The 25,969-nt window shown below is 37.2% G+C and overlaps 1 protein-coding gene across 1 annotated transcript in view; it reads right to left on the reverse strand.

Annotated features, from left to right (window-relative positions):
• CNTN1 (contactin 1) overlaps positions 1-25,969 on the reverse strand; it is a 228,760-nt gene that overhangs the window by 59,187 nt on the left and 143,604 nt on the right. The window contains exons 3-7 of the mRNA XM_064655893.1: positions 17,087-17,216; positions 7,354-7,483; positions 4,616-4,788; positions 2,017-2,112; positions 772-978 (exon numbers count right to left, since the gene is read on the reverse strand). Of these exons, the coding sequence (XP_064511963.1) occupies positions 772-978; positions 2,017-2,112; positions 4,616-4,788; positions 7,354-7,483; positions 17,087-17,198 (718 nt within the window). The 5' untranslated portion in view covers positions 17,199-17,216. The remainder of the gene's footprint in view (positions 1-771; positions 979-2,016; positions 2,113-4,615; positions 4,789-7,353; positions 7,484-17,086; positions 17,217-25,969) is intronic.

Raw genomic sequence — 25,969 nt, forward strand, 5'->3', positions numbered from 1 at the left:
ACTCTTCTTGCAGTTCTAGATGAAGATTGCAGTGTGAATATTGCCCATGGAAAATTTGGATAAAGATCACTAATTTATAATTACTCAAATTCAATCACAGTTCTTCACTGTAATATGGGAAATTTAACAGATAAAAGGGTCACTGAAATATTGATGATCATATTATGAGACTAGTGACAGACTGAAGTCAACAGGGAACTTGGTTACTATTTGGAAAACATGCAGTTCTCATGAAGAGATGGTGGCAAATAATCTAGTAATACAAAGCCACACAAGGGTCTTAGGAAATTAACCATGAGACATAAAGCCCTTAGGCCACCGTTGGATAGGAAATTTCAGCAGGGGAAAAGGATTTTCCATTTTCATGGGGGATTTCCTGGGAAAAATGAGTAATTCCTGAAGCTTTTAACCAACTTTTACATGAAGTTTCTGCTTTACAGTCATACCCCTTTGAACTAGTGTGAAGACTAGAAAAGATATTAAAGATTTTGGGATGAGTACAGGGGCTTATCACATAAAAGAGATGAGAAGAGGGAAAGCGGATAAGAGCTTTTCTCGATTTAAGAGGAAATTTGTGAATGAATCCATGGAGATTTCCTTCACAGAGTGTTCATTGCGGATGGCAATGATCGGGACCAAGTAACATTGTGCAGTAGCTATTATAACTGGTCATATAATTCTCCTTACAGAGATTAAAGTAATTATGAATTAGCAAAATTATAGAAACAGTTAAAGCACTGCATGCACATAGCATTTCCAATAAATACTTACGATCTGATTGTGGAATAAGTGGAATAAATTTACTGAATACACTCTTTGTTATTGAAGGGCTGGACACAAAACACGAATAATTGCCCTTATCTGATGCTTCCACATTTGCAATGTAGAGATTGCCATTCGTCTGTGACACAAATCGTCTCTTGTCCAAAGCAATGAACACCGGGAACTCATTTAGAAGCCAGCGATAACTGAGATCATCTGGAGGAAAGCATTTTCTAGTCAATATTAAAACCCAGCACGATCAGCTACTCAAATCACAGAATACTGTCTGCATATAAACTACTTCACTCTGATTTCTAGTTTATAGATCTTTCTTTTGGAGAGGCAGCTATGTGAGAGAGATTTATACATGCCTCAGTAGCCAGCTTGTACCTTTCTACACTGAACATCAGGGTACTGCTGCCATGAGTGCAGATTACCAGGGACCCAGCTGCAGTGCATATAGCTCCCCTTGGGTGGGCACTACCACCCCACAGAAGCTGGAGTGGGATGGGAAGAGATAGGCAGCTGGGTCTTGACCTCATGCAATTCAAAAGCTGGGAAGTCCTCACCAGCTTTGTGGTTTAGATAAATTAGAGTATTTTAACTAGCAATATATCTTAGTTCTTCATTCTCTTGCAACACTTAAACAGAGTATGAAAACTAAATCATTATACCATTTTACAAGGAAGAAGCGATGCTAACAGCCAAATTCAGCCCTTATGATGGAATTGCAGATACTTGAGATTATGGGCATAATCCCTGCAGAGCTCTTCAGTTGCTAATAATGAGAAAAAGGAATTTCCAGAGCATAAATTGCCTCATCTCTGACCCTCCCGAGGTGCCTACTGCTGTTACATGATTTTAACAGGAGCCATGATTGTATCAGCTGAGGTGACTTCATTAGGCAGAATGAAGCTGGGCCCTGTCCAAGACCAGCAGAAAGCCTGTGATGACACAGTGACACACTGATATGTACTCAGGTCTTCTGATTGGTAGACTAAGCCTCCCCTCCATTATCCAGATTAGCCTGAGTAATTTTGTTTATATCAAAACCTATTTGCAAATTCAACAACACCCTTTATATACGGTCAACCACAAACATATATTTGAAATGGAAATCTAACCTAAATGTTTGATTCTCAAGGTGCATAAAAGTTACTGTTTAAATAATTTTAAAGGAAACTTGGAAAAATAAATATTAATTTGCCTTTTACTCTTAAGACATTGAACATGAAGCACTTTTAGCTGAATTACCTGGGTAGTGGTGAGGAGGCTCACAAAGAAGCACTGCTCCAACACCTTCTCGCACTTTAACCTCATAACGTTCCTCAGGTGGAAAGGGATCCAGATCTAGTTTTAAGAAAGGAAGGGGAGAAGAATTATGTTTTTCATGACAATAATTTATTATTATTATTATTATTATTATTATTATTATTATTATTATTATTATTATTATTATTATTATTATTATTATTATTATTATTATTATTTTCAGTCCTGTAGAGATTGATGTAGAAATACAATAGAGAGATACTTCTGGACCTCTAATGCCAGTTTTGCTTATTTGCCATTATCAAATCCATTTTTTTACAGTATTTTTGTAATCATAATTGAAAATGCCAGGAAAAAAAGAAAAAAACAGTGGTGTAGATTGTATCCCTAGGAGTAGCCAGGCGAGTTACATTTCAAGAAGGAATCCCAGGAAGAGACAAGAAAAGGATTTTAGATTATTATTCCACAGGTTTTTCCAAATGCAAGTTTAATTCTTTACTGTAACTTAAAGTGGCTTCTCTAAAATGACCTGGCTGCCCTTTCTGACAACTCCAGCAGCCAAGGACTGGCAAGGAGTTAGCTCAGACACATCTTTAGTGCCAGAGGTTTGAGACAGAAGTGATTCACGTCCCAGGTGAAGCCTCAGCTGACTCTCTTTAAATCAACTTCCATGCAGCAGGGTAACCAGACTACTGTGAAAGAATGAAGAAACAAGTCTTTCATCATCCCCCAGACTGTGGGAGAGCACTAATGGTATCTGCAGAGATAAGACAACAGTTGCATGAGTAACATCAACTACATCAATAATTGCACTATGTTGCTGCTTTTCACTCTTATCCAATCTGAAATTAAATCATAAACCTTGAGGCACGAAATGTTTCTTGTGAGATTTCCCTATGTCACCAAGTACAGGAAGACTGTAGAGATCCTCACCTGAGCCCTGCTCTAAATGCTACTGTGGTGCAAACAACACCTCTGTAATAGCCAAGTGCACAGCCTCTGAATGCAATATTCTACCACAAAAATCATCTAAGCTAAAGTCATGCAGATTACTTCAGCTTTCTTCAATGGCAGGCAGCTATCCAGTTCTACTAAATTCCCAAGAGTGTCTCTGAGACCTAACTAAAACTTAAGTTTAAGCACAGCCGGCCAGCAACAATAAATTAAAAATCAGGACTGAGCTACATACAAAAAGAGATTAAGTAGAAAACAGAGCCTATTCACTACTGTAAAATGCAATGGGTAGATCCATTATCAATTATCTAATATGTTATCATTAATAATTAATTCCTTAACTTTGTAAAAACTGCTACATTTACTAAATATAATAAAGGAATGCTCAAAGGGAAATCACAGTTGTCAGATCTGAATGGCTACTAAAATCTAGGAAGCAAATGTCACTACGCTTTGTCAAACGCCTGAAGAAAACTCTAGTGAAGTTATGCCAGTGTTCAGGGAAACACCTCTCCCAGCTTCTGAAACACTAATTTTTATTCTGCTCAAATAGACCAGAAGACAATACAGATGCTTCCACCGACTGACTAGATCTTGACTAGATCAATGCTTCAATGCTAGGCATTGTATTGGGACACTCAAAGGACTTGTGATTCTTATTTTAAAAAATGTTACCCTCTGTCATAGTGCAATGGAATAAGTCAGTTCTTCACAACTATCTCCCAACTAATTTGGAATATTATTCTTTGATAAAAGAAAGGAGTAAGTATACCAGACTAATGCAGTAAGAATTAGCTATCTGACCAGACAAGTGTTGTAACTAAAGCCAACAAAGCTCTTCATCCAGATTAGAATACCTCTATTCATACAGTATCTCCAGTAGTTTGAGTATATTCACATTCCGAATACCAGCACAGACCTTACTACATAACCTTTTTTTGGATTCCTTTTTTTGGATTCCTTTTTTTGCCCTCTGATGAAAAAATATACCCAGGGAAAAAATCAACTTAAGGTAAAGTAAAATAAAAATCCCAAACACATCTTCAGCCAGTAAAATTTCACATTACTTTTCATTTAGCTCATCATTTTTTTACAGTGCACATATTTGATGTATTTGTTGATGGTGCAGGCCTGTACATATGCATGCATTCACCAGACTAGCTCATGATTGTCAGAAGTTGACAGAAATGTCCCTCAGCAGGGATCTTCACTGTAGCCTAGGAGTCAGGGAACACGCTTTACTAGCAAGTGGCATGCCTTCCAGTTGTGTTTGCACTGCAGCAGCACCTCATCATCACATGCCCCCACATGTGTCTTTCTTCTTTGACTATTTCCCCTCAGGTCCTACCATGATTTTAAAAGAGTCTGGACATTATTATCTGGAGATCTGGCTCCATGAGTCTCTTCAATTAATAATTTAACAGTTACTCACTGGGAAGGATGTCAGGTCAGCTGAATGCTATAGAATATAAAATGCTTACAAAATTACTACGGCACTTAAGATATTGGATTTTTTTACAAAGTAATACAGCTATAGCACACATTAGCAGAACACACTGCAGTTTAAACATTGGGTATTCCAAGCTAACCATAATTTTTCTACGTTTTGACGTAAACATTGGCTTACATCCAAAACTCAGAGTGGCTTCACTGCTTCTGACAGTTCCAAAGGTATTCGACACTACACAGACATATTTTCCAGCATCCCTTGATTTCTCTGGATTATTGATAACAAGTCTGCCTCCCACCATACTGTAGCGATCCTTTGTTAAATCAATATCCCAGTTGTTGAGTTTCCACCTATTAAAAAAGAAAAGCCAGATGTAAGATTTGGCCCAAAAAAGCAACCTGGTAAGAAATATGATGTGAAAAATAACTCATAAATTGTGATAAAATATACAGGAAGTTATTAATATACTTCTATATATGTTTAAAGCTTTTCTTCAGCAAAAGGCACAGATTTGAATTCCATAGGTCTTTTAAACATAAGAGTCTCACATCTGCCATCTTGGAGATTTGATATAGGTTAAAACATGATTCCTAGCCAAGCTTTAAGAGATGTTTGAGCTGGCTGTCAATGAGCTAGCTAGTGGGGATTTTAAACACATTCTCAAATAATTATCTAAGAGGGTTTTGTAAACCTGCTGCTAATGAAGATGTTTTGTAAAACCTAACATGCCAGTGAAGTCAGTGCAAAAACTGTGGCATGCTTGATTTAAGACCTACTTACTAGATTCAGAAAATTGCTGAACACTCTCCCCTTAATTATGGTAAAACCCCACAGCCACTTCACTGAACTACTGCAACTTCCACTTGAGGGATTAAGACAGAAACTGGTGGCCCAGATTTGGCCCTTATCGATTTCTAGTGATTTTAAGAAAGTTAAAATACATGGAGTAGGAACCAGCACTCATTATTTATATTTACATTTATATCTACTACTGTGTCCACAAGGGGGAGTCTATAATCTTCTTAGAGAGGAACTGCACATTTCCTAAGCACAAATAGGAAAGATGCAACTTAAATACATTTAAAAATCCTAAGATTATTTCAGCATAAATAATTTTTTCCTAAGGTTAAGACAGGCTTAAGTATTTAACAATGAGAGCGCGCACCCTATGTGTTCCTGCACTATTGAAGATGTACCGAAATATACAGAATTTTCATTTGGAAGTGGAACTTGGAGTTGTCAGAGAAAGAAACAATAATAAGAGTGGCATGAACAAAAAAGATAAAGTCTAATGAAATGGCAGGATCTTTAAGATGCAGCAAGTAGCATTTTGGTCTTATAGAATTTTAGAAGGATCAATTCAGTCCTGTGAGACACATCTGTGTTACAAATAATAAATCCTCTGTTTAGAAATACCTAGGAATAAGTGTCCTGAGGACAGCTTATGCTGCAATGAAAAACGGCAGAAAGGACTTATTTACCTCTGAGACAGGAAAATTTTGGCTCAATAACTGTTAGAGGGCTAAGAAATTAAGATAATGTATTGAAGAATAGTAAAAATAATGATGTCAGGAAATAGGGAAAGTGGCCTTATTCTGTATTGCAATTATCTTCACATCAGCTATCAGTGCTAATTATCAGATCTGTTCCTAGACAGAAAAGCTTGGAGGTGTGATGCAATCCTTTGAGAATGGCTTTACTAGTTCGAATTTTGCAGAGCCCAGAACAGTTAAAGAAGAATGCCAAACTTTACGGAGAGTCTGTAATCACTCTATAGATGGTATGTTTACAATCTTGCAGACAGGAGATGGGGAAGTATATCAGAAGGGTACCAAATCCAAGCATATCTGATCTTTCCACACTTTTAGTCCTTTCCAAGCATGGTAAGAGCAAATAAGTGCAACAGCAAAATGTGATGTAGCAGGGATCATATTCAAAAGGTTATTCACAGGAGTTCTGTATAGGTAGACAACCTGTTAGCATATTTTTAGAAAAGCAATGAAGACTAAGCTGTGTTGATGGAAAAATACCGTAGTTGATCACAAAACTGTAACAGATTTAAAAGAATAGCTGGTAGACTCAACTGCTTTTTCTGTTCTAGAAACCAGAGTCTGGAAACACACATAAGTGAGTACTGGGGGCTGGTCATAGGATAATCTACTGAAATGGATCTCTTTTGTTGGCAAGAAATTGTGTCTGTCCTTAGTATAATTACAGCAGTTTTCTGCCTATGACCAGGTTGTCATTTAGTCACAGTCTTAATAGTGATAATCTTAAGTACATTTCTCTTCACATAATGAGCAGACAATGGCTGACAAACTTATATGGATATACAACAAAGCAGAATTGCCCTCTACAATAATATAATTATTGTGAAAGAGGTCATGTGTGGATCTCTATTAAAACTAGTTGAAATGTTTTTCAGAATAAAGTTTTTTATGTCTTCAGTAGCATAACTGATGCATTCTTGAGCACTGCTCTGCAACACAGATGCCAAAGCAATGTAGAATATGCAGTTTCAACAGCAAATCCTTTTCCTTTTTAGTAAAATAGGATAAAAAAAGCCATTCTGAATCAAGAAGAACATGGACTTGAACCTCAATCATCCTTAGCCTAAGATTGAAAGGTAGCCTCTTAATTATTTTTTAAGGTAATTTTTTTTTAACATCCAGATCCGTATTTCTTTCAAAAGCTGAAAACATTTAACACAACAGGAATATACTGTTTTCAACACTGTCTAGACATTTTGGCAAATTGAAGCAAGGTTGAGTCTTAGAAATTGCAAATCTCCCCATTTTTCCTGCCTTGAAGACTTTGCACTGACCTTTTAAGCCAGTCAATCATTTAATAACACAATCTGAAACACTTGCTCAGTAAAATAAGCAAGACCTGAAAATCAAAACAAGAGAGGTTACCTGTAAGTAGGAAAAGGAATTGCTCGAGCTCTGCAGTTCATTGAGACTTGTCCATCTGAAGATTCTTCTGGATAGATGGTATCGATAGGCTGCTCCTCAAAAACAGGTCCATAACCTTTGTTTCCTTCCTCTGAAAACAGAACAGAGTTTCAAATTAATCACTTTTTAATTACGAGTCAAACTGAAGATGCATTAGCATCACACATTCCAGATTCATAATGTGAAGGACAAATAGCAAGTTCCCCAAAGTCAAGTTCTATATTGCTTCAACAAAACTGGAGCAGTACAGATAACAGAAGTGCTGGCTGTCCTTCACTGACCTCTGCCTTCTGAGAACTAAAGTAACTCAAGCTATGTCCCTCTAATACTACCTTGTGTGCTTTTGCTGCCAAAATTAATTATTTGTCACTGTTTATGCCAAATGTGGAAATAATTATGAACTGAATATATGCCCTTTAGAAATGCAGTGAGACCAACTTATTCCACAGAGAACAACAAATTCTCATCAAATAGGTCCAGATCCAAAACAACTACCTATAGTTATTCCTGATCTTATAATCTAATCATGTCCAATGATTTTATGTATTTAGCAAGAATCTTTATTGCATCAGACAAAAAAACCCCTTATGTTGGATATTAAAGCTGAGAATTACATTGTTTCCAGACCACACTTGTCCTTCCTTTCCACCTGAGGCATATGATAGCTTTCTACCCTCCAAAATAAAATTTTAAAAAGGTCCTTTATTGAAAGTAATTTCAGTTTGTAAAGTCAAGAGCTTAAAGGTGAATAAATGTCCAACAGGTTTGACAACAAACTGTATTTTTTAATCTTTATCCTCCATTTGCTGATGCTGTTGTAAAGGTGGCAGGCTCTGCCCGCCCCTGCTGCATTTCCTTCTTCTTTATCTCCTCCAAGCATACAAGGTTGCTCTTTGGGATCTGCAGAAGCAAGACTAGGAGCAAAGGTAGAAAGTTCTGGGAAAATTCTGCTCAGTAAATACAGGATGTGACTGGGGTTTTTTTTCTGTGAAAATAGCAAATACGCATTCTAGATACAAAATGGCTCTGTGAGGAGATGGTGCATGCTCCATATAGACAAAATTTTGAGACAACACAGCTTTCTAATTCTCTAGTGAAGGTCTCTAGTGAAACTGAACTAAGAGTATGGACACTTGTAAACAAAATCATGGGAGAAGAAAAGGAGTACATGACTGATACCAGGTTCACTTTCCATTGAAGTTCAGAGCCTTGCTCCAAATCCTAGAGATGCCAGAGATCTGGAAAATGACTGCAAGAATCTTGTAATAGAAGGGAAACAAACAAAACAAGCACAGTTCTACTAATAAGATCTTCAGAGACGGCTGAAAAATTTAATTAAAAAGTTTCCAAAAGCAGTGGTTGAGGATAGAAAAATTCTAACATTTTGCAATATTATCTGTGCTGCCTATAAAAATCTGTGACATGTCTTGTATGCTACACTTAAAATATGCTCACACATCAGGAGATAAACTGGCAATGTAACAGATGAATCTCCTTAAATCAAATTATGGTTTTGTACTCTTGCCCTTAAAATTCCTGTCGTTGGTTATAAAGCATTTTAGACCAAATTAGACAGGTTTTAGGAAACCTATAAAAGAAGAATTTATCAATATATCTAAAGAACATGAATTTGGTCAGTGTTAAAATACCATATATATATATAAAACATTTCTTCTGGAGATACCTTTTTTATTGTTCCTAAATTCTATATTCATAAATAGACACTGAATTACAGCACTAGGAGAAGACTTACAGATAAAAAGGTTATAGATAAAAAGCAAGTTCCCTTTCCACTTCAAATTTGGGGGGAAAAAATCACCACTTCCCTTGAAAACAGGAGCAGGTCCAGAAGACACTGTTATGCTGTGAGACATACAGTCAGGCAACTTTATTTTTAAAGATGCATTAATGTAAAACAAGTCTTTCAAAGAAGCAAAGAAAAGCAGCTAGAAAAAAGGTAGAGCTTTTGAAAAATTATCTGCTTTCTTTCATATTTTAAAGCACAACATGATGTAAAAATCTACACATTGCTAGGTCAAAAGAAGTGGCTTCAGACTGAAAAGGCAAGATTCACATATTTGCTCAGAGCCCGGAATGACTGAGCCACAAATGTGATGGCATGTTCTGTGCAGTTCTTAAATAAATACAGAGTAACAGCCTCCAGCAGCCAATAGCCATATCATATACAGCTGACTCTCCACCTTAGGACTCAAACAATGGTACAGAGTACTTAGGTATTTCATGTCATGCATTTTTAATGCTGCCAGCACTATTAATTATACCGAGTGAATGCCTGCTTCTCACACCTACCACATATGCTTTATAATGGCATTTCTGCTGCAATCTATTATCAATGTTTTCAGATGTCTGGCTGAGCAGAATAAAATGCACAGACTGAATGTCAGGTGTGGCAACCAATAAACTTTCTTAGTTACCAGCTGAGTTTGGACCAGTGATATGAAACAGTAAGTGGGAGAAAAGAGAAGAGAAAGATGTTGTGAAAACATCAGCAAGAAATGTTTGCACTTTAAGTACTACGCCTGTGACGAGTTTGGAGAGTGAGGAGGGGCAGACTAAGAGTACAAGGAAAAGGATCACTTCACTGAAGTTGTGCCTACATGAAAAAGGGGAGAAAAAAAAGTAGGGCAAATGAAAGAAATGGATGTATTAGGCAAACTGAGGATGACATGAGAAGCACATTTCATCTGTTCTGGTCCTGCTTTAGACAAGAGGATGGAACATCTAACCTCCCAAACACCTTTACACCCTATGTTATGGGTACATTTCTTGTGATTTATATTTTAAATTGGAGCAAAAGCACCTGACTACTCAAGGCATTCTTCAGTGAATTCTGCAAACAAGATTCAGACCTTTCAACAACAGTGCTAAAATATATTAGGAACTCTGCAAAGGTCAAGAAAATCTCTTCTCAGCTGATGAGATCACAGATCCTGCATAAGAACCTTTCCCTCTGGAAGGTGGTTCTGTCATCCTTTCTCTAAGTGACACTTTGCAGCTGAGCAGTGTCATTTCCCTTCTGGCCTTTCCTGCAACGCTGCTTGTGCTTGTCTGATTTCTTAGGTAGTTGCTAAAGCTAAAGAGAGTGGAAATCTATTCAATTCTTGCTTTCTGGATTAGTTTTCTTTCAGTTTAGTGATTTTTTTCCCTGATGAAGATCTTTGCCAGTTCAAAGGGTGGAATAGGAGCAGGGGTATAGTCTTCTACCTTTAGCGTGGCAAAAAGTTGTCTTATTAACTCAAACATTTGAAAGAACTACTACCTAAGTAAGATATATTAATCTGAAAGCCTTACAGATGTGCTACAGTATTATATTAGTACACCTTAATGTCCCTGAACAAGCCTGTGAGGGATCATAATACAAAATATCCAACACATTCAGAGAAAAAGATACCAATAACATGGTATGAAAATAACAATCACAAATTGTAAGAAGTTTAGCAATATTTTTGATAGCTAAATATTTAATAATGCCACTGTAAAGGAAATATATTATCAATGAAAAGATGGTAACAGTTTTAGTAAGGGATAGCTACAAAAGCTTCTGCTGGAAACACTAAAATCTTTAACTTCATCCTTAGAAATGGTGAAATACTAATACTGTTTGCTTAAAGCAAATAATAACGAGACAGCATTGAAAGTACTTATTTAAGTTCATTAAAGGCCTCTCATATTCTTTCAGGAACTCTATACATCCCAAAATTTAAGCATATAAGGTGATCCAAACAAACAAGGTTACGCATAAGTGCAACGTTAAGCACATATTCAAGTTCTCTGCTGAAGAAGAATCAATTATAAAAATTATGAACGGTGACATAACTATTGACAGCAAGTCACAGTGAAAAGTTTTCCAAAGGTCAATGTCAGAAAGAAACTAAACCAGGTGAAAAACCTTAAGATCCCATCACTCCCACTGTGCACCGATGTAAAATTATCTTAATTAACAACTCTATTTTTCTACTTAGTCTTCTCCTTCTCTTCCTGTTCCTCTTTGCTGTACACCTACCTATTTCCCTAGCAGCCAAAAGTTGATGCACTAGACAGTCATTTGGTGTCAGTACTGATCTACCTGACAGTGTTGTATGCAGTTACATATTTTCACAGGAGAGAGGGACAAAGATCTGTTGACACGGTGCATGGCTAGATTAACCTTGAATGCTGAGGGATGCTGAACATAAGAACCATGGATTTATTCATTATCAGTTTAACTAAGTTGTCAGGCTCTGTAGCAGCACTGCAAGCCTAGAAACCATTTAATATTTAGATCTTGTACTGTTTTCAATATGTCAGAGAAATGAGGAGCTACTAGTATCTGAGAAGTTCATGCTCAGAAACTAGATGGTCTGGGAATGAACCAAAATATCTCTACCAGGCTCTCTGGAACATAAACAGGGCAATTCCACGATTCCACATTTCTGAGCACTGTGATTTTTTTTTTATGAATATCAGACACTCAGCAGTAGCATGAATTAGTCTTCTAAGATCCAAGGAGGAACATGACAGATAAGGTAAACTGGTATTAAGTATATTCATCCACTTCTTCTTTTACAAGAAAATTAGTATGTCTCCTTAGCAAATGTGAGTAATGCTGTACATTGTGATAAAACGCTGTAAAATGTGTAGATTCTAACTCTCAGTTCACAACATGTACTTTTGAACCTACTGTTCTGGAAGAAGTCCAAGCCATAAATAATTTAAGGTTTGGGAGCTGGATCATTTTTTTACTTGTCTCAGTCATGTGGGAAAAATTGCACTGAGCATTCATGGGATGCTTTATGTGCTGAAGCAGCAAATGTATTCATGGCAAAAAAAGTCATGATATAGCATTTTGTGGTCTATAAAGAAGATTCCATCTTTGTGATGGAGAAGAGGTACCAGTGTATGTAATCGAGAGGCTGAAGGGACATCATTTTCCATGAACTAGTCAGCACTCAAACAGAAGAGGTAACCACTCAAGCCGTCCCACTTCGTATTATATGAAAGGTTTAGATTGTCTTTGAGAACACTGCCTCTACTTTTCTGGACTGAAAACAGCAGGAGAACTACTCCTATTTCCTATGTGTCAGTGAAGACCTTGAAGAGCCGCCTAGTTAATGATGTCCTTTCTCCTTTACAGTGAGTTTCAAGTATAAAAAGCTCCAGCCCTTGGCAGAGCAAGTTTCTCCACTTAAGTCTAATAATGACAGTTTGCTTGTCTTCTCATACTGCCAAGAGGAATGCCAGCTAATACCAATTACTGTACTTGTAAACATACTCTCATTAGTCTATTAGATACATAAATAATTTAGGTGATTCCTCCTTAAAAACCTAAGTGTTATAACTTCAAAAGTGACTGAAGAGCCTAACAGGTTGATCTCATAGGAAAGACAGTGCCCAGTAAATTAGGGATGAAGCTGAAGTGCAGTAACCATTCTACAGAATCTCCCCCCACAAACCTTTCTAGTGGATATGAAACAAAAGCAACATACTCAGAAATTCAGCATGCTGTCTAATTGCACCCTCATGTACTCATGGAAACAGCTACACTGTATTGAGAGGCTCTGTGTCTTATTGTCATTCTTGCTTTACCAGCTTTCACTGAAGTCTGAGTTCCTAATGATTTCTGGAAATAAGGCATTAGGCTGCCTAAAAATCAGAAGGGCTTTTTACGTTTTTAACCCTGGACTATTACCTCATTTTGCACAATCCAGAAGAGTCACCAGAGTGACAAGCTGCATTCTAAGGACCGATGTGACCCAAACTCAGGTACTGTCTGACGCTGCACTATCAAATCCCAAAGTAAAAAGTGGAACTGTTTGAAGTGAAATAAATTATCAGAGGAACATTTTTCACTACTGATTCCTCTCATAGCCAAATGTAATCAACTATTCATTAAGCACAATAAAGTATAGGGTCTTTGCAGCTTTTAATTAGTCTTTTGGAAGAACAAAATAGGTTGCAGCTGAAAAATAGTCTTAATTCTTCCCAAGTGAAGATACACTTCAGTTCACTGAATTACATGGCAAGTAGCACATGAAAGAAAAGTTTAAAATTCAGACTTAGCAATAGGACACGAATCTAATGGGGAGTCAAAGGTAACTTGGAAGAATGTTGGAGAAATGTCAGGGGGAAGAGGAGAAAAGTCAAATATTCTTGGTAATAGGCATGAAATAACTTTTTTTGGCAGTGGACTGACAATCATTGACATGTTCGCTAGGGAATGACTTGCTACTCTCGTTTGTCTTCCACTACTCAAAGTGCACTCTGAAAAGCAATCCTTATTATAACTGTCTGTTCTATCAGTAAATGAAAGACCAAACTATTTATGGCTTTTTCACCAGTTTATATCTGCAATTTCAAGCAATTTCTACATTTCAAGCAATAATTTACCTGGAAAATAAATACTGCTCCTGCCACATTGCAGAAGATGATCTTCTGCCTAAACTTCTGATGCACTGATTGATGTAATATTTGCTTCCCTTCAGTAAAGTAAGTGCACATTCCCCACTGATGGGAAATGGCCAGTCATTGCAACAATTCTCAACTTCTGCCTCTGATTACCATGAAACAGAACTGGATAAAAATTCAAGGTGTTTACTCCAAAGCAAACTCCAAATTTCTAAAAAATCCATGTATTTCAGTTTGGGATTTTTTTTAGAATTTTCTGCAGCAGGAAAAAGATCAATTTGAAAACAGATAAAACCAGCTTATAGAGTTTCCGAATGCCTGTCACCACTTCAGGCCCAAGACTGAATATCTCAAGCCAGTGCAGCTTCAGGTCCCTAGATCCTTGTTTCCCCAATAATTCTAGCTGTTAAATTCTGAAAGCTCTCGATGTTCAATCAAATGGGTGAATTCTGAACACTTTCAGGTTTTTTGGCTGGTATCTTTGAACTTGGGGAAGACCACAGGGTGAGACATCTCAAAAGACATTGTACCTGGAAGCTATCAGTTTCCTCAGTCCAGAGCAGTTAATATAAAAGGTCTGTTTAGGAACTATGGGTTGCATAAACCTTGACTACAGAGTCACCAATCAGTTTGCCAAAGACAACTTACAGGGTAGAACTACCTAGAACTGTGGGTCCAGCACCACAGAAGGCAAAGTGAGCCAAATACACTTCTAGAGAAACACTGTGATTTGTTAAAAGGTACTAAAGAAACTTTTTAAATATTCTGCTTTCAACATCTGTTCCCAGCCAACTTGTCTCTTCACTCGGGGGCTTGGTGTGTCATATTATTTAAATGGAAACTCATGATCTTTACTCAAAAACCATCCCCAATTCACACATTCTCCATTACTCTTGACATTGCCAGCATTCCCATTGATAGTATCATGTGTGAAAGAATACCTCCTAGAATTTGACCTGATCACTCTACTTCGTGCTCCTTCTTTCTCTACAGTATCTATCTTTCACTTTTTAACTATCCTGTGAACACTTCCAAGCAACCTCTTATATCTCATCTTGGTTACTGCAGCTACATATTTTCTGGATACCATGACATTTTCATTGCCAAGAGACACATTCAAAAGAAAATTTGCTCAATCTAACTGCCAGCAGTACTAGCACCCATTTGAAATGAGAAACCCTCCAGCAAGAATCAAGTGGGGCTGAGCAAAGACTGCAACACCAGATTTATATAATCTAGATGCGTACCATAAACCCTACGTGACAGAAGCAGACTTCCTCTCCACTGAAATGGATAGAGCAGGTCCAAGAGCAGAGTGTGTGCTCCACTCAGCCTTGCAGTAACACACTGAAGTAACAAACTTCCTCTGATGGTATAAGACTATGAATCTTCCACACTGGGGAATAGTGCCATACCTTTAGAGGTGGTCACAGGCCATAACTTTGGCTTTTGATGAAAAATGCAACCAAGTATTTATTCCACACCAGAAGATAAATTAAGAAACTTCCTTGAACGGTAACAACACAATTAGAATCTGCTCCTGTTCAAAACCCTTCCCATCAACGGCTCCTACTGGAGCCTACTCTTTTGGGAACCTAACAGAGCCAGGAACAGTCAAGTGAGAGATCAAACAAATGTTGCTATGACAGTATCAGTGCGTACTCAAACTGCATGCAATATCATCACAGCCCTCTTTGTTCTTCCTATGTCACTCGTGACCCTCACAGCGCGAAACCTTCCCACATCGCTCTGAAGGCACCTGCCAGGAGGTACATTCTGGTGCCAAGGTTTCTGGCTTCTAAGCACAACTGCAATGTGCAGAATACACAATAACATTAATCATTTGGCCCAGCATGTTAAGAAATTACCTGAATATTTGTTCTTCAGCGATTGACTCAATTCCTTGATGCATCAGTGTCCAGCACTTGCTTGGCTACTGCAGCTGATTGTTTTGTTTGATGTCAACAAGTCCAGAGCAAAATCACATTTTAACATTACTGATAGGAGTTGACAGGTTTCTTTTTTTTTTTTTTTACTTTCAGGAAAAGCCAATTGCTGAATTAAAGTCTGAGTTTAAGGTTTTAATTTTGGTGCTATCAGTAAGCCTCATATCTTAACAAAGGAAAAAACCCCTTGAAACTCACAATAAATACATTGTGAAGCTACTGACTTTTATTAGGCATCAGAAAATCCTCCACTGAACTCAGATATGGAGTAAAGAACAACATGCAAAACCTTCATAGAATAAAGTAGTGTTCCCACAAAACCAGAAAGCATTCCTGTGAGCTGTATAGTAATTTCTTAATGGCAATGAGCTTACACCACAATATTATTCAGACTTTTTGACTCAATAATAAACAATATGGTCTCATGCTAGTGAAACTGAGGCAATGCCTGAAATGGTACGCCAGATTAAGTAAGCCTATGACCCTCAAAAGTAGGGAAGGATCTAAAGCCTACCTTGAAAACAACCAAAATACTAGTATACAATATTTGCACTTTCAAATATTGGTCAATATTCCGTGTATGTTCTGGTTATGCTGGCAGTACAATTCATCACAGTTAACGAAAAATCAGCATTCATTGAAATTGGCATGGAAATCTGAAAAAAGTTTTACAAATCTCAAAGTTTTTGAAACAGCTGGAACAGAAACTAGATTTTAATCCTGAATTTCACCTCTCCAAAGTCCTCTTTCTATTTCTTAAAATGGAACTAAAATTTCAGCTGCAAGCATCTCTGTAATTTTAGATGTTAGAAATATGACTCCAGAATGTTTTAATATTTATGGCCCCATCTCTATTTATGAAACATTTTAAAATTTGTAATTAAAAATTAAAATCAGAATATGGAGAATTACCCCACTGTATTATGAAAACTACCACTACATTGGGCTGGTAAAAATTTGTGAATTTTAGAAAGGGTCTATATTATAGAATTTTGTGTTTAGTGCCTCTTCTTATGGGAATGTTTTTGTTATTCTATGCATGTTGATCATCTGTGAGCAACAGACAGTTGATACAATTTTTATAATCTAGAAAAATATTTCATTCCATATACTAAATTAGAACAGAAAAGAACAGATTTGAAGTCCAGATCTGTCTTTTTATAAACTTTTTATTACGGCATCCATTCTAATAAGTATGCTTTCTTCCAGTTTCATCTTTCACATTTAGTAACTCACTGTATCTGCACAAATAAATTAAAGCCATACAAACAGTCTAACTGACCTTGAAACACATAAAACTAAGAAGAGTTAGTTTAATGAATTAAAACAGGAGGTCATCTTACCTGCTAGAGAGATGACAAAAGAGGGTGTAATAAGATGATAGATGAAGAACCAAACAGTTATCTTCTGTTCAGCCATTATCTCAGAAGGAACTGTCCACTGCAATACCATCATTCAGAGAGCTAAAAATATCTGTTACAGAGAAAGAAGAAAGTGAATAATTCTGACATAAGGCTTTATCTCGTATCACATTTGACCTGTCAGATTACGTATCTAAACTGAATACTTAAAAGTTAATTTAGGATACAGTCTTTTGAATAATAAATGCATTATTAAATTTGCTGGATCAAATTAATTATCTCTATTATTCAGAGTGCACAGTTTCAGACGTTCCAGTGATAGTAATATGGTAAATGTTAAAACTGAACATTCTTTTTCACACTCATTTTCCAGATTCTATCCTCCTTCATCCAAGTAAATACTACATTACAATTCATGATTTCAAAGTCTGTAAAAAGAAGACTACAGTGAAACTGAAGTAATCTCTTTCAGAATTCATGTGTTTTGTCTAGTATATAATTATTTTAAACCTTTAATATATAATTAATGATCCTCTGGAAGGGCAGTATTAATTTTTTTGAGTTGTCTTTTAAATGCTGTATATAAGCATTATTGCAATATGGTATTCAAAGATTTGTCTTTTCCCTATGGGAGAAACTCTGCCTGTATATATAATAAAACCAAGTTAAAAAATCATGCAGCTTCTTTTGAATATTGTAAGATTTTAGAAATAATTTTTCAGAATATTTCTGTAAGATTTTTTACTTCTTTCAATCAGAATAATTTGCTTGCCTTTTGTTTCTTGATGGTGACTATTATCTATTTCTTTAGGGCAACGTGTCATCATGTTTGCAGCATGCAATTCTCCGTTTTGTTTAATGGCTTTCTTGACATGAATATATAAATGCATCCTTTACATCCATCACATCTTGTTCTTACTTCTTGATTTGTTCTGCTGTAGCACTGGTTAAGAACTTCACTGACAGAATTCTGTATCTCAGGTACATGCTAATATCATCCATTCCTCTAGGTATATTCATTTTGTTACTATTTAATTATAAAATACAATTATACATATTTAAACACCCTCCAGTTACATGCATCCTGGGACATGGTCCCTGCTAAAAAAAAGACATGCAGATGTGGCAGTTAGGGACACGGTTCAGTGGTGGACTCGGGCAGCGCTGGGGTAGCGGTTGGACCTGATGATCTCAAGAGGTCTTTTCAACCTGAATGATTCTAATATGGCATTGGCACTTTTTGCAAGGTGTAATCTCAATGCTACTGCTTTCCAGCCTCCCATGCCAAGTACTGCTCTGACAGTGGCTTCTACCTTTTACCGTGACTCTTGCTCTTTTCATGTCAAAATTTTTACTAAATTGTTCTGTTTTTCCAAAATCCCAATGTCTTAGATCTAGTTTCAAAACTGACCTCTTTCCCACCTCCAACCCCAAGAAAGGGGTAGTTTTGAATTATAAAGCACAAGCACAAACATATCTTACTACCAAATTACTCTTGGGATATTGCTGCCCTGATTACAGAGAGCCTCTGGTCTAAGCTGCTACCAGACATGCCTGCCACAGTGCTTGTGTCTCACGTCTCTCCTTGAGGTGGCTAGGAACATGACTTGGCCACTGGGGCCTTACTCTTGTCCCCTCTTTCTCACAATAATGCTAAGATATTCATTTGAACATTCCTCAAACAGTGAACTTTCCTTAGAAGAGTGTTTCATGGTGTTTTGATAAAATACAATGTAGGAAAACGGCAAGAAATATCACAAGAGAATTGTTTCGCTCAGAAATTACAGGAGCTGTTGCATGTCACATTTCTTCCTTTTCTTTTTTTAGCATATTAAATCCTTAACAAAAAGTTCAAAACTATTAGTTGCCATGACCCTAAGATCATGGCTGTTACATAAAAACTGTGCTCAGCAAAACACAGACAAGAGTTAAACAGCAAACCCCAGAACTAAGATTTATTTAGAAATATTCTCTGGAAAAAGGCTCTTGCATCATCAACAACTGGATATGCTTACTGTAGCTGGATCCAAGGGGAAGAATTTACCAAACATCTCTACCTTCCCACTTCTAGTGGCACTAAAGTTTCTTCAGACTCTGTCACACAAAGCATATTCACAACTATTTCAGGCATCTACTTTAAATGACCAAGGTATGTCTTTTCCAGAAGACAGTGCTAGGGTAGATCAAGAAATGGCTTCGTACTCTTTTCCAGCAGCCATACCCTGGCTATCACATTCTTGTGATATGACACTGTAACATTTATTTCCAAGTGGCATGAGTAAAACTGCATAGTTATCCTGAAATAATGCACATAGTTAAACAGCAATGAAACTGGAACTTTGTTGGAAACAACAGTAATTACACAGCAGCTCATGGTGATGATAACTGTGTTCAAATGTATAGACAGACTCTTAAGAGAACTTTATTCTCTGGCATTACAGTCATAGGTGGAAGATCCCTCCTCCCTCTGTTTTGCAGAATTCAGGTTCAATTTTGGAAAGTAAAAATGTCCTCTAGCTCTCAAAAAATCCCTTTCTGCTGGCTCAGAAAAAAGAGGGTTTGAACAACGGTTCCAATTACAGTAAATAAAAATTGTGTCAGTAAATGCTATAAATACCTCATTTTATTCAGATATGAAAATATCTACCCTGCCAGGATTTAAATGCTTTCCCTGCTCTCACTTGTTTTGGCTGAGTGATTTCTGTATATATAGCACAGCCATCCCTCCTGATTCATCTCAGCTTGGGGGTGAGAAGTGAGGCTGCTTCACATCGCTCTGCTGAATTTTGGCAGAACTGCCTGCTATGAAATGAGACAGCATGCAGGTTATTGTCTGTATGTGTGAGGTGGTATGGCTGTATATGATGCTAGCACCCAGCTGGCCAAGGAGGAGTCCAGGCATATCTGAGGTAGCAGCACTGGTGCTGGAGGCAGCACCGTGGGCTGCAGTGCCCAGGCAGCACTATCTACTGACTCTTGCTTTACAGCTCTCTACTCTTTTTCTTTGCAGAGTGAGAAGGATATTGCTGCCTAAGGAAAAATCATTCCTGAACAATGACTCAGTCATCAGAATGATTCAATTTTCTCCCCTGTAAAAACAGAGTGACTACATACCTAGACATACTTCTTTTAGTCTGCATGTTATACTACCCTTTTCTCAAAACAAAGCACCATAATTTCAGCAAACAAGTAAGACATTTTAAAAATATGTAATAAAATGAACAGGCATTTAACTGCAACTGTGTAATGTTTAATTACTATGTAATATGCATTAACACATTTAGGTCCCTTCTGACTGTTCAGTTTCCCAAAAGAGCCAGTCACCTCTACGGAGCCTCTGCCTTGTTAGATCCAAAAAAACAACTTCTAGTGAGCTATCTGGAGTGCAATCCTCCCAAAGGAAGTGGGAAAAAACTGGGACAATGACTGCTGAATAAGAAGCACATTCAGTTTTGCACACAGGGACCTGCCAGAATGCTTCTGGAGGCTTGCAGCGTCTTGTAATGCTTCATTAGGATGAGAGGTGTTCCCAGGACACAAGGATAGACCAGCCTCTCTATACTAGCCAATTGTAAGGATTCTTTAATCTCTCTAAATGCACCTTAGGAAAATGTCTACATTTGCTGTCATATTGTGTGTGGCTTTCTTCAGGTTTTCAGTGCACTTCAGCATTCATTAGGGAGAAAAAGACAGCTATTTTACAGCTATGAAAACAGATAGTGTTTCCATCACTTATCTGCTAAATCCAAACATGTTGATGACATCGTGGTTTTGCAAGGACATAAAGTATTTACACATTTAGATATTTAGACACAAAAAGAAATTACAAACAGCAGGCAATAAAAGTCAGCTGAAGAGAGACTGTAAAATCAAAGGCAGTGCAAACAGGCTACATAACCTGCCAGATTTGAAATCAAGGGACAGGGACAGACAAGGCAAAGCAGAGCAACACCGGGGAATGTTGAAGCGGTGAAGAGGAGACAAAGAAATAGATCTCAACATTACAGAGGGGAGGGATGTCATGTGGGACATGTAAGTGATGTGGGGAAGGATGGAAACAATAAACCAACCCAGAAGGGCAGTCAGAAAGAAAGGCAGAGAGGGAAAGCAAAAGAGATGTAGGTAGATAAAGGAGCACAAGAATTAGCAGTTTCTTCTGTCAGTAAATCTAGACATCTACCCTGGCAAGATCTTCCCTGAACCTCCCCTGCCGAGGCTTTCAGAGTGATTACTGTGTCTGGCCCCGACATCCACTCAGGGCTCCTCTCAGGAGCCCCTAGTGCTGAACAGGAAAAGAGGGAGCAGAGGAAGGTGTTTAAGAGCTCTGACATGGTACACTTAGCTAGGAAAGATAAATCAAGATGCTTGTTATGATTTTCACTTCCTGACATATTATGATAATTATAGATACTCAAGATTTAGAATTGGTAGAGATTCCATCCAGATTAGACTATAAATAGATGCAACAATCTAGAAGAAATCTGTGGTTCTCTACCCTTTTCCAAAACATGAATATATATAATTGCAACAATTCACTAGTAAATTAACACAGTGACAAGTTATAATCAAAGACTTTTAGGAGTAACACAATACTTCAGCCTAATTAGTGTTTTGTATTTGTTTTACTTCACACTCTTTTAGTGATTTTTGTAAGCATCCAGTTGTTCGTTAACTTTATTTTCTTGCCAGAACTGGCATTTTTGCTATGATAAGTAACCCCTCATAAATCTTATTAGTTGCTCAGAATTATTAAGAAACTTTTGAATTTAAAAAAGTAATTATGTACATTGCATATTATTTATTGTATCACCCTTTGTCCTTTTCTACTATTTTGGTCTTTGCAATCTAATGTTGTGATCAATCAACAAGTTTTGGCATTCTAGGTTGAACTGTGCCATTAAAAAGGGAGTTACATCTTATTCAAAAGTCTGGCTTCTCAGTCATCACCCACAACCCCTTTACTTGAAGCCAATATTTTAGCCACTGGAATTTACTAGCTTTCTTTATTACTGGAAAAGTGATGACAGTCAAGTTCCTCGACATTGCACAGATTTATCTCGCTTCAGTTCTCTCAGGCTGCTGTAAGTAAAGTTCCAAGCCAGTCCTGCTCTTACAGCACTGCCGCGTCTACACAAAATTTTAGATGTTAGCTGGCTCTCTCTTACACGTCCAAAAGTGACTTTAGTTCCCCTCATAAAGGCTTGTAGAAACACTTAATTTCCTTGTGATTTCTAGAATTAAAATTTTTGATTTTGACAGATTTGTTCAAGTGGAAATGGAATTTCAAATCCACTGCCCACAATACTGTCCACTGGCCCAAATAGTCTATCACCAACAGTCGTGCTTCTAATATTTTCCACTTCATTCTATAAAGAATATAGCTACTATCCCCATTTCACATGAATGAAATCCAGCTAAGAAGCACATCAATTTGACAGCCCATATATAAGATACTCTTTTTGAACAGAATTTACAATTTCAAGGACAATGTGCAATAACATAGCAAAGAAGCATGAAGTTGGAGCAAAGTGCAGTCTAATTTCTCCCCCTGCCAATTATTCACTTTTTTTCTACTGCTTGCAGGTGCTAAACAAATAAAAAAACCCTCAAACCCAGAATCAGTTCATTAATACATTTAAACAGGTTAAATCAATAAGTGATTTTACCACTACTGGGCAATTCAACCTGCTCTGTAATTTTACTTAATAAACATTAACTAGGACACACGAAAAAACAGTATCTTGGAGGTGATGAGGAATTTAATTCCATCTGGAATTAAATCTGGACAAGGATGTCAAGGAAAACAAGAAGGGCTTCTTCAAACATTAACAAAATGGAAACAAAGGACGATGTGGGCCCATTCCTAAATGTAAGGGGGGCCCCTGGTAACAAGAGGACACTCTGAGAGAGCTGGTGGACACCACGATGACGCTGCTCACAAACATCTTTGAAAGGTCGTGGTGATCTGGAGAGGTGCCTGAGGAGTGGAAGAAGGCAGATGTCTCCCTGGTCTTCAAAAAGACAAGAAGGAGGCCCCACCGAACCAGTCAGATTCACCTCAATCTCTGGAAAAGTGGTAGAGCACCTCATTCTGGAGGTCATCTCTATCCACATGGATGACAAGAAGGTGATCAGGAGTAGTCAGCATGGATTCACTAAAGGTGAATGCTCGACCAATCTGATTGCCTTCTACAATGAAATAATTACCTGGATGGATGAGGGGAGAGCAGTGAGTATTGTCTACCTTGACTTCAGCAAGGCTTTCAACACTGTCTTGCACAATATCCTCCTAGGCAAATTCAGGAAGTACAGACTGGATGAGTGGATGGTGAGGTGGATTGAGAACTGGCTAAACAGCAGATCTCAGATGGTTGCAATCAGTGGCAAAGGCTTTAGCTGGAGGCTTGTCATTGATGGCGTCCCCCAAGGTTCAATACTGGGCCCAGTATTGTTTAACTGTTCAAGAGCCATCTGGATGTAATTCTGTTCCACGTGCTCCAGGATGACCCTGCTTGAGCAGGAAGGTTGGACCAGAAAACCCATTGTGGTTCCTTTCAACCTTACCGATTCTGTGAACCTGTGAGGACTCCAGGGTTACTACACGGCTTGGTCAAAGTTTCAGTAGGTAACCTTAACTTTGGAGTGCTGTAAAAAACTTCTGTTCATTTACAAATATTTGTAAATTTATTCTTTGCACCCTCTTTTGCACTTTAACCCTCATGTCAATGAGGAGAGAGACTTAAAAGATCTAATACCCTGGCAAAGTGATGATCCACAACATACTCTGGCTAAGTTACCTATTTTTCCCCTTCTTGCCTCCTTCTTTGGAAGTTGTGACTTCTCTCCAAGAATCAAGCACCAAAAAGACAATAAATTCCTTCGCTAGACATGCCTTTTGCACTTGAAAGAAATAGTGCCTATTCTACAAAGCCAGAAAATATAGCACCTATAACAAAAGACAAAACCATCAGATGTATTTGCAGAAGATTGTTATGTGAAACAGCAGGTACCAGGGATATCAATGGGCAACCTAACTGTTAGATGTTTGCTTTCTGTGGCAATTTTGTAATGCACCATTTTTTCAAGTAGGACAACATGCTGGTAGTTAATCGCACTGTGAATTTAACTCTCCTATGCCTTTATATTTACACATCAAAGAATTCAGACCTCAGGAATCAGCAACTTCTTCAGTCCATTGCTCAGTAGGCACTTTGGCTTTTTTGTTTGGCAATTAAGAAGTCATATGGGACTTTTCTTGCCTGCTATATTATGCTTCCCATTTTCATTATTTCACTCTCTTTTGTATTTCTGTTATTTTTTCCTCCCAGATAGTTCATGCATTTAATAAGATGTCTTATTTCTTTTATTTGCATCCACAGATTCATTATGAATTAACATTAATTCTCTTCCCTACAAGGGTTTTACAGCAGTCACACACCTATCTCATCTTGCAGTTAATTAACAACTCTGCAATGAAGAGTCATCTGGTAATGCTATCAAAAACACATTTTTTTAGGAAAAATAGGCATCTTCTAATTTGTGGTAAGCTCAACAAGCTCAGCTTTACTATTAATTATTAATACAGTTTAGTTACTTTTCTTAAGTCACTGAACTGCAAAATAAGTTTTGTTTTGAAATACCTTCAGATCATGAAGTGTTGTTTAGTGGTATTTAAATACTGTCTTTAATCATCATGTCAGCAGCAAAGGGTCAGGCAGCCAGTGCTCCAGGTCCCTTTTCACACCATTTGCTCTATCAGCAACTGGTTGTTCTTCTTCAAATGTAATAAATAAGAAGTAAAAATAAGCAGTTACTGCCATAACTCACAGGCATTACTCAGTTTTCTGAAAGCATGTTGTAAGGCTTTGCTGCATTACCTGGTAAAATATTTCAGCAAACAAAAATCAATAAACCTCCTGCCATGTACTGAGCATCACACAGAACAGCACCCTACTCTGTTTCTATACATACAAGTAGCTTCTGCTTGTGTCTTAAAGCTGAAGGAGTTTCACTTTAAGATAATCAAACACACCCGAGTGTCTAAAACAAGCATGAAAAAAAATCAGCCATAAATACGAATACACATCTACTATTGAAACCAGGCATCCTTTCATAATAACGCCGATTTTTAGGTTACTTCGTCCGACAGCCTTGAAGGGACAAAATCCATTAACTTCTCCAGTAAAATTAAGTGTATATTTGCTATTATCTTTTGGAGCTTTAAATTTTTTTAAAGTTTGTAAAAGAAAAAAACAGACTACTCAGAACATCATCTTGGAATTAATTTTGAAAAAAGGTCCATTTATAAGAAAAAAATCATTTTATATTTCAGAAAAATGAAATGAGACTGTATGAAAATCTTTATCATGTTCTTGGCATTTTCTATCTGATTTTCACATTTTCTTGAACTCAGTAATACCTTGTTATTCATCAGTAAATGAAGACCTGGGAATGAATTGTGCATGCAATAAGTTGACAACAGATGTATTTATATACATGAAAATTTAACAGTTTATCTATATAATCTGTAAGTCTGGATAGCCTATAACTTACTTCCTATTGTACAGCCAAAGACAAGCTCAGTGGGAGATTTCATCTTCAAACTGCATGTTTCCTAGCAACTCTCTTTAAATCAGACTAGCTTTTTTTAAATTTACATCAATCACTTGGAACTGTTGAGAATGCTTAAAAACATCTCTTTCATCCTGTGAATAAACAGTTCAAATCAGACTAGCAGCTGCAAAAAGGAGAAAAAAGGAAAATCAACTAAATGTTTACTAGAATTCACTGGTAGATTTTGGAATAATACATTATTTGTGGCTTTTGGTTTTAAGCTTATAGATTTCAGAATAGCTATTGGTGAGA

Source organism: Pseudopipra pipra, chromosome 5, assembly GCF_036250125.1.
Source record: "Pseudopipra pipra isolate bDixPip1 chromosome 5, bDixPip1.hap1, whole genome shotgun sequence".
Classification (NCBI taxonomy): domain Eukaryota; kingdom Metazoa; phylum Chordata; class Aves; order Passeriformes; family Pipridae; genus Pseudopipra; species Pseudopipra pipra.